General features: G+C 37.1%; 1 protein-coding gene across 1 annotated transcript in view; it reads left to right on the top strand.

Annotated features, from left to right (window-relative positions):
* The window catches only part of SDCCAG8 (SHH signaling and ciliogenesis regulator SDCCAG8), a 115885-nt gene that overhangs the window by 60752 nt on the left and 40134 nt on the right, over positions 1-14999 (top strand). The window contains exons 15-17 of the mRNA XM_050895227.1: positions 3110-3237; positions 5359-5467; positions 12245-12376. Of these exons, the coding sequence (XP_050751184.1) occupies positions 3110-3237; positions 5359-5467; positions 12245-12376 (369 nt within the window). The remainder of the gene's footprint in view (positions 1-3109; positions 3238-5358; positions 5468-12244; positions 12377-14999) is intronic.

Raw genomic sequence — 14999 nt, 5'->3', positions numbered from 1 at the left:
GCTTTAGTAAAACTGATTAATGTTATGGCCAAATCCAGAATTATTATCAGATAGGCATTTATTTAGTGTTTTACAATGGATACTATGTGAAAGAACTATAATTTTTCCTACTTTGTCCAATTTTGATTCAGTGTTTGCATTCTAGTAGAGAACAGGCTGCTGCAGTTTAACCACTCTGTCCCCTTTTTTTGATACCTATAGATGATGCTTTAAAAAGTTCTGGTATAATTACTCTTTAGCTGTCATTTCTGATTCAGATCTTACCTGTGTCATCAAAATTAGGCTGTTGTTGCTTTGCTTTACATTGTCTCTATGCTTCCAATATGAGAAATTCTGAAGTTTTTGTAGGAGGAAACTTCTGATATCTTCACACTAATGCTGGAGGGGTATAACTGTTTCCTTCTGTCTACAGTCCATAGCTTTTCTTTTTCTTAAATCAAGCTCCCCTTCTTTCACAATTCAGAGTAATTGCAAATAAGCAGCCAGTGTCAAACCTTCTAAAACTCCTGCAGTATTTGCTGGTTGTAGCAGGAATGTTACCGATAGTTCCTGGAATCTCTTGGGACGCTTTCTGCATGTTTTATCCATGGGGTTTTTTGTTGAGGTTTTGGGGGGGTTCTGGTTTTTTTTTTTTTTTTCCTTTTTTCTCTGTATATGTAGAATGCACTGGGGAAATTTTCTGTGGGAGGGCAGAGAGATTGAACTTAGAGAGCAGGGAAGGTGTCAACTCAAGGTGTGAGTGAAAGACCTGCCACTCAGTTTAGACAGCTTTGGCACCAGGAAATTTTTTCATTCTTCAGCAGCTCTAGGCACCTCAGATATTGCTCTTTATGTGGCACTGTATGTGTCTCAATCCCAAAATTTTCTAGGTGCTAAGATTGAGACTAGTCAGCTACCCTTCTGCGTAAGACTTACCTGTGTTTTTCTGGTCTTTGAAGTTGAGCTTTTATGCACTGTATAAACTCATCTATTTTCACCCACCCCATATACACTTCAGCTCTAGGGGACTCACCATGCATCCATGGTTTCTGAGCTCCTGCTAGTTTGCTCTATACAGTAAGTAGCACAGGTGAGTGGCTTTTTTGGATGGGTCCCCTTAGCAAGAGAGTGTTTCTGCTGGCAGTAGATTCTCCATTTATTTTGAAGTTGCCTGTTAGCATGTGTTTGACAGGAGGGACCCTAGCAATGAGGAATGGATCCTTACAGGCTTGCCTTGGTAGCTTGAGCTGTGCAGCTTGATACATGCTGAAGGCTACCCCCAGCAGAATGCTAGCCAGCCAGCTGTGTGCCAGATGACAGCACAGCACCCAACTGCACACAGCCATCTCACATGAGACACGATTAAATAAAACACTGTGCTACTGCCACTTTCTTTAGCTGAAAGTGTCTGGGGGATGCGTGAGGTGCTGGTGCATTTTTTTGAGCAGTCCGGTGCTCACGACAACTGTCTGAAGGTAAAAAGATGTTTGGAAGGGGGGAAGGGGTTTAAATAGACTTGTTCCCAGCAAATATGGAAAGATTTTTTCATAGTAATGCTTTCCATATTTGGAGCGTACACTTAGGAAATGATGCAAGCGTCACTCCTTAGGATAGCCCCAATATGGTTACGAAGTAATTGTGAGAATGATGTGATAAACTGCAGTTCAATGTATGAAATTTCCTTGAAAAATGTGCTTTGTTTCGTTAACGCTATAATATTCTTGCTATCTAAACGTATTCTCTGTGTCAAATCATTCTCAGACTTACCTCAGAAAAAACTGCCTGTGATTTCAAAGGGAGTTTTGCCTAAGGTAAGGCTTGCAACATCAGGACCAGGAATTAGTGTAATGTGACCCACCATTTGTATTGCTTTGGGGTAAATTTAAGAGAGAAGATTTAACATTGTGTGTGTCATGCTGAGATATTGCAATATCTCGGATGGGTTATTAGGCACCAATCCAAAGGTTAAGTGCAGCAACCACATGAGATGTGGCTTTATCCTTACATGATCTATGCCCGTGTTCTGTTTTGTAGTCCCCTGAAATAGGTATTAACCCTAGAATAAAACAACACGTTTAGAAGACTTTATTGAAACCTATGCCAAGCTACTAAGTGTAGTTTCAGTAGAAAAATGTGTGCATATATGTAATTTGAAATCTAGAAATCAATCCTTGTATGTGTGAACTCACTGAAATTTTGAATCTGGATCCTACTGTGCACCAGATAAATATTCATGACCTTTGGGAAAGCCTAGATATGAATTTGCAGTTTAGGACCTTTTCTAATTTATATGCATATATCTTTTTGGGTTTTTATTTTCCATGCTGTTTTTGCTTGGCTTGCTTTAAATAAAATGCTTCAATGGAGTGTGGTAGTCTAGCATTTGTTTTGCCTCAGGAGTAGATTGCCCCATCTTGCATATCTGGTCAAGTAAATTGCTCTCTTGCCTGCGTACTTTGATAATATTACTGGGCTTTAGACCTTCCTGTACAACCCCCAGTGAGCAGAACCACAAGGGGCTGGGCCTGTGTGGTGCTAACAGTCTTCTGTATTGTAATGGATGCATTCATCTCCTATTTACATAAATTAATAGTTAAAACTTGTTTGGTTGCTTAAGAAAACTCATTAAGCTTTCAGAGTAGCTGTATTATGAGCACTGTGGCAATCGCTCCCATTGACTTATCTCCTGCTGGTTCACTGGGAACCAGTCCATCTCAGGGTCAGGTCCCTAAGCTTCATTGCAGAATTAAATAAATAGCATTTAAAAGAAAATGCAAATAATCTGTTCAATGTAAAGTGAATGTTGGGGAACTTCCTTATGAAAAAGGAGTCGTGTTTAAAATTTTTAAAAATAAAATCATATTTTTGTCTGAAAGGCTAATTTTCACTCAGGAAATAGATCATAATTTTTATCCATATTCTACTAGTCACTGGAGAATGTTTGACATTGTAAGAGAAAGGTCAGTTTGTATAACCTGAAGTGGGAGGGGAATGTTTAATGTGAAAAGCTTGGCCAGATTTTTTTTTTTTTTTATTATTATTAATTGAATGTTCTGCTTTGCCTTTTTAATTTATCATCTTCAGTATATGATTTTTATTTTTATTTATTTCCTATTTGGTTTTTTTATAGATTGGAGAAAGAGAGCATTCAGCACAGCATTAGCAATGAAGCAAAGGCCCGAGCCCTTCAGGCCCAGCAAAGAGAGCAGGAGCTGACACAGAAGATGCAGCAAATGGAGGCCCAGCATGAGAAAACTGGTAGGTGGTAGGGAAAGATTAGAGCCTGGGCACTCACTCACAAGCCAGGCCCACGCCTTACTGTGAAATGACATCAGGAACACCTGTAACCTTTGGCTGGCCGAAGGGAGCAGATGCTAACTACACCGGAGATTCCGAATTACATATTAGTTAGCGTTTAAAAGAGAAAATGGAAAGTATTGCCCACTGTCTGTTGATTTCAGAGTGCTGCTCTCACATCTGTTGCACCATCTGGATTATGAGTTTATTTACCTGTGTTCAAGAAACGTAAAGCTGAGAGAGACCACAACAAAGTAGAAAAACAAAGGGCTTGTTTTTGGCTGGATTTTCAGGCACACATGTTATATAAAGAAAATAGCATCAGAAGCTCTGCGGGAAATGCTCTGAGCTTACAGTTAAAGTCTCCTGAATAGCATTGAACAGTTCCCACAGTACACACATTATAGCTACTCTAAAAGCTTAATGAGTTTGCTTCGGCATCCAAACTGGAGAAAAGCTTTAGCCATTAATCGGTTCTTAATTCACTGTCGCAGCTGGATGTAATTCACTGGCTCCAAATTGATATGTTCCTTTATTTAATCTTTGCAGCCTCAAACATTTTTAGCATTACCATGTGCTCCCCCCATCCTCAATCTAGAAGAAAGATGTTTAATCCCTTGCATACTTCAGGTTCTCATAATAGGAGACTTCATTGCATTGACTTAGCTGATCAATAACTTCTGACCTTTAATCTGGAAGTAAAATGGGTTTTCCAAACAAACAAAAAAGCGCCTTTTGTTATTGTGAAGTGCTATGCCAACAACATTAATAAAGGTGCATATTATAAACAAAAAAAGAATTTTTTTAGAGAGGAAATCTCTAACCCCTGAGCATGGAAAGGAGGAGGAGCTTCACCTCTTATGGAACATAGTATATTCATATGTTTAATAAAATACCATTTTTAGTTACCAGTCCTGCAATACCTTTAGAAAAATGATGTATCATGTATTAATCTTAGGCAGTGTCAGGTAATATGTGAAGTAGCAGGCACATTTACATCTGCCATCTGATTTTCTGCCTTTTTTGCAGCATTATCACAGTACTAGAGGACCTTTCCGTGTGTTCAGGGAATGCAAACGGCTACATTACAGCTGCTGTCTACACAGCAGGAAAAGAAAAGAAGCTCTCAGAATCATTTTTCCCTACTCTAGCCAGCACATCTGCATATGACCAAGTGTAATTTTGCACAAGAGATGTGTAATTTACCCTCCTGGTATATAAATTGTCCCGGTATACAAAAATGAACAACACTACAGCTGAGTTTGTTTTTATATATCTCTAGTAAGATTGGGAGGTGTTGAAAATGATAGTAATTTATTATGTACATAAAGAAACCGTTGTGTATTATGACCCCACACACATACAAGGAGTTTGGGTAACAGTGGTCTCTCCTCCTCTCATTTTAAAAGCAGAAATCAAGAAACATCATTTTGCAGTATCTTCCTTTTGAAAGAATAAAAATGTTTGATTTCTAGGTCACGAGTTTTGGTGCAGCCCAAACTGATAGTAACTGAAAATTAATTTGTAAAATGGTTTCACTGCAATTGTCACTGGACAATAAGTCTATATCTTATCATTAAAGAGAAAAAAATACATTAATCATAGCAAGTGCAGGGAACCAGTAAATAGAAGAACTGCTTTTTTAAGGAGAGAATGAAATGTGTCTACAGTGTGAGCGTTTGGGTTGCCAGTGTATCTTCTGCACCAGTTGAGCAAGCAAAAGGCTGCTAAGGCATGGCTTGCCAATTTTATTCCTCCCAGAAATGTCAATGAACTTCCAGCTAAAAAGCAAAACCACCAGATTAGATATGTAGTCTTTGTGGTGACTCTTCTCTTACAAGACCTGATTCAGTGGCAACATCACTTTAAGACTTTAGGTTAGCTTATTCTGATATAGAGCCTTTATTTGGTGAATGATGATGTCATAATTCCATGTCCAAGTAGCTGAAGTTTAAAAAACGTACCAAAACCAGAAGGATCTAGAGGAAAGAAATTCAGAATATATAAAATTGTTTCTAAATTATCTATAAATTTATATCATTGTAAAATAAATTTCTAGTTTTATAATTTTATAATTTCTAGTAAACGAACTGGATTCATTGCTGACCTCCCAGAATACATTCATAGCAAAATTAAAGGACGAATGTTGTATGTTGGCAAGGAAGTTGGAACAAATGTCAGAAAAATACAGGTTAGTATATTTTTCTTCTCCTGTCCCTTTTATTATTAGGACACACTTCCTTATTTTTTTTTTTGTATTTTAATATTTATTATTATTCATCTTGTCCCCGGTATTACGCATCATCTCAATATGTTATATGCCACTTAAGAAACATGGACGGATTTTTATCCGGGGTAATTCTAATTTTCCGCTTTTCAGATTATGTTTCTGGCTATTACTTCAAATTTCTTAGACAATTCCAATGTAAAAATTGCATAGTATTTTCTTCCTGATGTTCACAGTCTTAATATGAAGAGTGGAAAACTGTTAACAGAGCTACAATTCGAGTTTATCTGAAATTATATGAAAAATACTAAATATTTAAAGTTCTCAAAACTGTAGTCTGTTGGCTTGATTATTTACTTAAAGCTCCATTCACAGTACTACACACTGAATAATTATCTCTGAAATTGTCGTCAAAATTGCTTGTCATTGAAGCTCTGATTCTGCTGCCACTTGTTATGTGGTGCTCTTGTTAAAATCAATAGCAGGTCTAAATACAAAGTCATTAAAAATTCAGGAATAGAACAAAACCTGGAAGCAATAACTGGTTTAAATAAATACAAAAGTATGAAGGTATCTATTTAAAAGTTCTATAGGACAGGTCTATCTTCTAAAAAAAAAAAGTTATGAATGTTGTAGTTCTATACCAGTAAATCATTTGATTTTACATTTTTAAGTGTGAAAATAGTCTCTGAAACTTTCTGCAGGGTTCGTATTTAGGGTAGTAAACAGGGCTTAAGTGGTGAGTTGACATTCTGCAACTTCTGTAAATTTCATGCAAAGTGAATTTGGTAATTAAGGGTAGGATTCATCACGCGTGGCTTATGTGAAGTAAGGAAAACACTCAGCAAAGATAGAATTGGTTTTCAAGATAGGATTCTTCTGCTGGGCGGATTTAATCATCCTGTTGAGGTAACGTAACAGGGGCAACACTCACTCAGGGAGAGAGCTCATTTATACCAGTATCCTGTTTCCAGGAATGGTCAAAGGGGAATGATATAAGTAGATGACAGACACACACATACATATATATGTGTGTGTATATATATATATTTATTTATAAAATATATGATGCTTCCCACAAGTGCTGCCTCCACTGCCTATCCTACTTTCCAGTGAATGTAAAGTGTTGACTAGCTGTTAAGTGGCTGAAGTTGGGAGATGAATCCCATCCTGAGTGTTCGGGGAAGAAATGAGAAACTTGAGGAAAAGCGATCTTCCCTTGCAAGTGTTGTGATGGGTACTTGAGAGAGAAGCAAACAGAATTTTTCTTCTGAAAAAGGAGAGCTCCTCTGCTAAAGTAATACAAAATCTAAATAGATTCAAATCATATTATTATTCCAGCAATAAAAATGCACACAGACTTTGTTGCTAGAGCTCACAGTCACAGACTAGTAACTGTAAAAGGATGAAGGAAAGACAGAAAACATACTGTGAAAACACATTATTCTCTGAAAATAAATACCAGAGATTGCCAAGTGTTTTCTCCACCTAGCAGCATTAGCTGACTATGTCAAGAACCTGAAAAATGGAAAAGGAGCCCTCTTGGATCTCCAGAAAGTGGTATATTTTGCACAAGAAACAGTATGGAAAAATGTATGAAGACAGTTCTGAGAAGTGGCCCTAAAATAGCTTGAGCTTGCCTTCATTGGAGTGGGAGCTGCTGCAGTCGGTAACGAGAATGGAGAAATGGGTAGGGACAAAGAAAGCATGTGAAAATAAGAACAGAAAGGTGAAACTGGAGATGGTGGAAAATGGTAAACTAATAGATGGCTTCAAAAAGTGATGTGATTAGGAGATCAAATGCAGAAAATTACTTTGGCAAAGTTTTAAATGCATGATCAGTATATGTCTTTCACTAGCATCTCTCTGAAAGACAATCTTCATGCTCATTGTCACTGGATATAGTGTAAAACCACATTTCTGGGACAGAATGCTGTAGCTTTGTCTTCTGAAATAAAGTAATCATTTTTGGAAGATTTTATAACTTAGTTCTCATGTACATTAATAAAAGCAGATCATGAAGCAGCAGTGTGCCCTATTTGCAGGGAAAAGATTTTTTCCATGTTTTTTCCCATGTTTTTGGCCTTATAAACTGAATTTTGGACCTGGATGTGTATTTTCTTGCTATACTTCTAGAATCTTAGTGCCTTAGTTTCCATGGGGTTAAGAAATAACTGTATACTAGCAGTACCATTATTTAATTGGCAAAATGCTCAAGCTTTTTTAATAACAGATGCAAGAGTATGTTGATATAAAATTTTTGAGTTTTGATAGGAAGTGAAGGGTCCATTTGTAATAAAGAGGCATTTCAAATTTATCTGTGACAACTACATATTTGCACCATTTCAGTGGGATGCCTCTGAATTGCATGTATATTTTTATATTTAATATAGGTTTTCTGAGAAATCTAAACTGAAGTTTTCCTGTATATATGTGAGCTGGAACCATTTTTGTGAGGTAGCCCCTACACAGGATTAGAAAAGCTTCAGAAAGACAATGTTAGACAAATTATAAACCCCTCAAGCTGTGCAGAAAGAAGATAGTGTCTGTGAAGGTTTTTGTATGCATAGGCATGTTTAAAAATATAGTCCTTTGTTGATTTCTTCTCTGTTATTTCGTTCTTTTTTCTCTGATTGTCACTGTCTGAGTTTCTAGGTTGTAGATTAATGCTTAACACTACCCACTGTGTATTTGTGATTTGCGTTTTGTAATTAAGGGGAACAATGGGAGTCCATTGGGTCTCGTTATATATAATGGTTGGTTTAATTTGTTTCACTTCTATCTTGTTAATTGTAAATTGATCATTAAGATTTGAATTCTAATCTGTCACCAGGGTTGTGAGTATTGAAGCTAGAGCAATGATCCTGGTTTTAATCACTGATGATGAGAAACAAATTTTATAATTTTGGTACATATTGCAGTTCATATATTTTAACACTGTATTTTATGGTGTTATAAATATTGTTAAATGACTTTTAGTGTAGTTTTACTGTTTGGACTATAATGTATAAATTATATTACTGGTTTGGCAACAGTAGGCATCCAACTGTGTGAGTTTAATTGAAGTAAAGAACACACACCCGGCTGAACTATTTTTCTGCATGTTTGGTTGACTGCAGTCATTGCGCTCAATACCAGGAGTGAAATGTTTGTTGAAGGTAGCCGTACGAAGATGTGAAACAGTCTGTCTGAAGGATCAGTCATTAAAATTATATGCAACAATACTGCGTCAGCAGAAAATATTTTAGAGTATGTATTTAATTGCTGTACAAGTAAACAGTTGGTTTTAAAAGTAGGAAACGGCAGTGCTTACAAAGCGCTGCAATGCAAAAGGTAGTTCAGAGGAGTAAAGGCAGCATTGCCACCTTAGTGTTCAAAAATCAGCTCATCCTAAAAGTATCCTGAGACTGACTTTGAATTGTGACTATTTAACATTTGCTGGTTCTTTGCCTCCAGTATTTGAATGTTGTGGAGGAACCTGGATTTTTTTTCCAAGACACTTCCAGCAAGGATGGTAGATAAAAACTTAAATTTGTTTTTAAATAGAAGTTGAGGCTTTCTTAGTAGTTGAATGGATCCAGAAGCATAGAGGGGTATTTTTGTTGTTGTCCCTGTCCTCTCCCCAGTCATCATCAACTATTTTTAATATAGTGACAAGTAAATGAGATTTGGCAAAATCTATTACCCATCTACTTACAAGCATGCATTTCACATTTTCATTTTCATGTGACGTTGTAGTTTTGCTCTGCAGTTTCGAAATAATATTCATTTTATACAGGTCTTTTGAGTCTATCAGATCTCAGAAGGTCACACAGATACATTAACATGACTGACTTGTGGGGCCACCCTGAGTCTGCAGAAGTGCAACTCCATGCAGAGTTCAGCTCAGATGGCAGCACTCCAAATGTCTGCACACTTCAGTTTCTTCTAAGTCCGCCATGGCTTACGGCTCAGTCTGTTGGACCCAGAGTAGCACTTGTGGAGCAACATCAGCATGTCCGTGCTGTGTCCTTTAGCTGTTCTGGATCCATCAGGCATAGTGCTTAGTGCATAGATTTTTCTAATTTACCTCTGTCCCTCGCATTACGTGTGGGCTATCTCTGAAATTCGGGACTGTACTTTGGTACCTGCCCCCCTCTCTCTCCTGTCCCTGCTGTGACAGCTTGGGAGCAGAGTGATTCAGAAGCATTTACGCAGACCCAGTCCTGCCCCTGGCTGGGTGGAATTGCTACTCCTAGTATAAATGTGCTATCACGTTCTGTACAGCTGTTCAGGCTTATTTACAATCATGGTTGGTTTTGTGGGGTTTTTTAACCCAACAATTTTGAAGTTATTTAAATATCACATAGAATTAACTGTTCTGTCTTAATCTTTGGAAACTGAGGTGGATGAATGGTATATTTGAAGATGCAGAGGGAATCTTTGTGAGGTGATAATGAAGACTCTTGGTGTGCATTCTTGTATTGGGACTGGTGTTCTCTCTTTAATGCTGACACACGTGAACCTTTTAACATTGACCTTAATAGGCATTCTGCCCTTCATATGTGCTGTCCTCCAAAATTTCAGTGTAATGAAATACTTGAATCTGGGTGGTCAGACTCTTAGATATTTACTTGGAAGGGACATTGTGTAAATAATATTTTTAACTGGAATGAATTTTTTTTTTTTTGCTGAGTTCAACTGCAATTACAAAAGGTGTTTTGGGAGAAGCGAATGCAAGTAACATGGTTCAAAGCATCAGGCATTTAGAGCTGTATTTTAAGAGATCATGATACTCATGTTTTCAATGAATTTGGTACTTTCTTTTGTTTCATTAATCGTAATTTTCAGTAGCATTTTGGTTTTGGTTGATTTGAATCCCTTGATCTTTCCAGAAAGACTTCGGGCACCTTCAAATGTGCTGGAGATGAATAAGTCCTTTTAAAACTTTGAGATTTTTATCACCTTGAAAGTTGCTTCTGCTGTTTCCATGAATGAGGCAGCCACATATAAATACAGAAAAAGAAGCAGGATCCCTGAGTTGGGAAACCCTACAAACATGATCATTTACAGTATTCCCACATGGCAAATGCTGTTGTTGCATTTTGCTGGCAAAAAAGGAACGCAGTCTTGAGTTTAGTCCCTGTTACCGCTTGGTTGGGCTTTGTTATGTTAGGTCTCTGAGCTGCTCTGCAGCGGACCTTTGCTTTTATCCACTGATTGTTTTTCTTACAGCGTCAGTATCAAGTACAGACTGCATTCATACTGTGTGATAACAATTGGTCCAACTGATAATGCTTTGTTAATGCTGACATTTAAGTTACTAGTATTTCTGTTAAATGATAGGTGTAAAAATTCGACTTCAGTTACCTTTCTATAACATCCTGCCCACTGTTACATACTCGTCCAGGAAACTCTTGTGCATTTAAGTTTGATGTACAAATACATCAGCATGGTTCTGATGTATTTGTCAGTGATGTTCCTTAATAGAGCTGTAACTCCCTGTCTAAATTCAATTACATACAGTCTTCTTCCAAAGTTTCCCTTGCTAAGTTCTTTTAGATTCACAGATGATATCATGTATTGTTCTCTATTTAAACATGAAAAGATTATGTTGTCATTTCCAGATTTGACTTGTCAGTGTAACAACATGTTTTTGAGGGAGGAGTATTCCTTCCGCCCTGCACTTTGTTGTATTTTTCAGAATGTCAGTTGTTGTTGCATTCTGTAACAGCCAGGAAGGTAAAGTATCTTCCTGCTGTAACTGCAGCATATTTAAGTTTATGATTTAAACATATATCTGAAGCTTTTTAACCTCAAGATCTGGAGTGGCAGATGCCATAAAACAAATTTGCTTGCTTTTGATTCTTACTTTCTGATGGTATAGCAGATTCTGACATGTTCTCATTAACCTTTTCCAAAGAGTTAAACTGTACAAGTGCATAATGTATATTTTATCACAATTTAATCTGAGATCTTTTGCTGATATTAAGAAACAGCTCATGCCTGTTTCTCCATGGGCTGATGGTTAGAGATGTAGCAAGTAGCAGTCCCAGGTCATTCATGGATCTGGTGTCTCTGCTCACTCGTGAAGAATAAGAATTGCTAGAAATGACTAATTTTCTTAAAGGCTGTGCTGAGGTTTATGTAGATTAGGGTGTGCCTGTATGATTTTTCCCTTGTCTCTTAAGGTTTTAGTCATTTTCCTCTTGTTGTGTTGTTTTTGGTTTTTTCGGGTTTTTTAATTTGTGTAATGGTATTTTGAGCATATTAGGTTAATAAAGTTTCTAAAACAGTACCACTATTGAGAGTTCAACCTGTACAGTGCAGTAAAGGTCGAACAAGTTTTTAGTAGCCATTTTTTAAACTAGATGTTAGCTTCTACTAATAAAGAACTTGAAATGTGTTTTCAAAATGCTGGCCAAATTCTTGCTTAACAAGTATGAATTTACATTTATTGATCTTATTTAACGTCAACGCATAATGCCAAATGACATGCCTGTTTAAATTATGCTGAAATTAGCATAGCCAACCTATGACTGAGTGATTGCCATTGGCATATTTACCAGATACCCTTCAGCATCATGTTCTTTTGTCTTAAGATTATTTGAAAGTGTTCTGTTTCTGTAAGTTCTAGTAATAGCCTGTTTATGCATTAAATATACATGTATGAAATTTTATAAATGCTGAAGCCATATATTGATGGCACGCTGCAGGATGAAATCTGACAACATCCATCATCACTGTGTTTTACTTCTGTAGATCTGAAGTCAACCAGCTTAGTCAGGAAAAAGAGTATCTTCATGGCAGATTGGAGAAGATGCAGAAACGGAATGATGAATTGGACCAACAATGTATCCAGCATGGGAGAATGCATGAGAGGATGAAGTCAAGGTAGGAGGTCCTGTTAATCTGTCAGTATGTGGTATGCTCTACTGTACCTGTTGTGTAAACGTAAAAATGACACTAGGTTGTTTGAAAGTAATGTTCTTTCCTTATGAAAATGACCACATCTTCCCCCTCCCCAAGCATTCTGTCAAGTTTTTTTTATAACATCTTTTGCTTGTGCCATTTTCGATAAATAAAAGGAAAGCTTGAACAACATAGTCTTCCAAAGAATTTAAGCCTAGTACATATGTGTGTGGGCTGCTTCGGCTGTTCTCTGCTCTAACTTGGATGAATTGTCTTACCATATTAAAAAAAAAAAAAAAAGGCGGGGGGAGAGAAAGGAGAGAGGAAGTTGTTCAGTAGTATGAATGTAGAGTACAGATGTGGATTGCCTTATGCCATGTAGTAGGTATATTTTTGGGGTTTACCATCTTACCTTTCTCAGTAATATTTAACTTGTATAAACAGACAAATCTTACTGAAGGTCTTAATAACCAGAGAACTATTAACAGCTTCCAGGCACCACTAGCCTTTTCAGAGAAGCAGTGACTTCCTCAGGAAGAGCTGGGAGCAGCTATAGCAAGACTAGTATGGAATATTTCCACCAATACCAATTGCCTGTTCTGGCCAGAGTGTCCAGACTGATAACACTTTGTGCTGTGATTTGGATTAGATATCCTTAAAGATCACTGTGGAGACTTTTCTTTTTGGTACCAGAAAGTTCATCTATGCTCTCTTGTTGTGTTTTCCACTCCACATTCAGTGTAACAGGCACTGGAAAGAGCTTAGGCATGGTTGGGGAGGCAGAGGATAAAGTAGCGAGATGGCTGAGAGGCAACTCTGCAAACCCAATCAGCCAGGCTACCTCTTGTCGGTAGTGAAAGGCAAAATGTAGTTTAACTTCATTTGGACTAGATAGTTCTGGCTGGGAAAAATTCTGTTTGTTTTTTTTGACCACTGACCACCTGACAGTAACAGAGCTTGCATGTATTGAAGCAGCCAGTCTTGTATGCTCATTTTTTTTCAACTGTTGATTTTTAAAATTTTTTTTTTTTGCTGCCATCTCTTCGTTCTCTGTCTGTCCATATCAGCTTGTTTCTTGCAAGCTCTCCATGCATTCTTTTCAGTCATCCAGACCCACCTCTTTCCTCTTTTTTTCAGATTTCTGTCTGTACTTCATCCTGTTCTTCTGTAACCTAGGATTGTCATCATCTTTTATAGCTCAGAGAACAAAGAAATTCAAAATGCTACAACTGTGTCCCTAATCTATGTGACCACATAATATTTCTGTTTATCTCACCTCCCTTTTGGTTTATTTACTTCTGGTGGATTGTTAGCTTATGGGGGACGTGCACTGAGGACTCAAGGTTACTTGGAGGGGGGGAGATAAAATTCCCCCCCCCCGCCCCTTCTCTCCTAGCTGTTCTTCTGTAGAACTATTAGTATCTAGTTGAATTTCAGACTGCTCTGTAAGTTTTTAGGACAATCTTTCCTCTGTCAGAACCAAATAAAATAGATCTAGTGGAAAATGTTGCTCATTCTCTGCTGCAGCAGCAATGATTATACACTAGAAAACATTGAAAGCATTAATCCAGAACAGAAAAGTGGTCTGAAAGCAGAGTGGTCATGCTGCAGGCAGTGCCTTACCTTCTGCTGCTGTTTTGCTGACAACAAGGAGAGAAAACAGGACAGTGATAGCATTTGTCGAATTTAATATTTTAGAATATGTAAACATGGTAGAGATTATCAGGTATTTGAATCATAAACAGTATACTTCACCAGCATTTTAAGAGAGGACTCTTTCAACATATTTTTAATTATGATCTTGCACTATATGCATTTAAAATCCAGGTAATAAGTGACAAGGCTGATATAATAAACTGCTTTAAAAATTCAGTGTAATCTAATTTATTTTCCATGTGAAAAATTGTAATAGATTTTCAGTATCAGTTCCCAAATGCTATAAATGGCTGTGAAGTATTCAGATCTAGGTGAAGAAAAGCGGAAAGTATAACTACTACAACAAATAAATCTCCCAGTTCCTTATATTTATGTTGAAGGACTTCCACCAAATAAAAATAGTGATTTTTCTCTTCTGATTTTGAAAATAGAGATCTGACTATGCTATTTAGCAAAGGCAGAAGAACAAATAATAATAATGTGGTTTGCCTCATATTTTCATCCATCACTCCAATACTAATAATCACAGCAAAATAACGTTAAGGATGATTACTTCTTAACACAATACGTTTCCTCTTTGTATGCAGCTACAAATAGTACTGGTCTTTTTGCAACACAATCCTGCAAAGTGGGTTCCCACCTAATTTTCTAGCTGTTGTTATTCTGGCTCTCTTTAGAAAGTTTCTTGTATCGAAATGATTTTAACTTGACTTGGGACCTAACATTTGCATTTGAGTAATAAGGAATTGTGATATTTGTTTAAGAAGAAATCTCTGTCACTACTTGTGTTCTTCTAGGAGAATATGACAGGCCCTGATATAACTATTTTATGGAAGGAGAAAGATCTAATTGATCAGTCAGAATTTCTTTTGGAGCAACAATGTTTTGGCAATTGCGATAGTTGCATTCCTGAAAGTGAACAAGATAACTCTTTCTCTGCCATTCCTAT

This window comes from Gymnogyps californianus, chromosome 3 (genome assembly GCF_018139145.2).
Source record: "Gymnogyps californianus isolate 813 chromosome 3, ASM1813914v2, whole genome shotgun sequence".
In the NCBI taxonomy this organism is placed as follows: Eukaryota; Metazoa; Chordata; class Aves; order Accipitriformes; family Cathartidae; genus Gymnogyps; species Gymnogyps californianus.
Note: the sequence above shows the minus strand (reverse complement) of the source record. Positions and strands in the feature narration are given on the sequence as shown.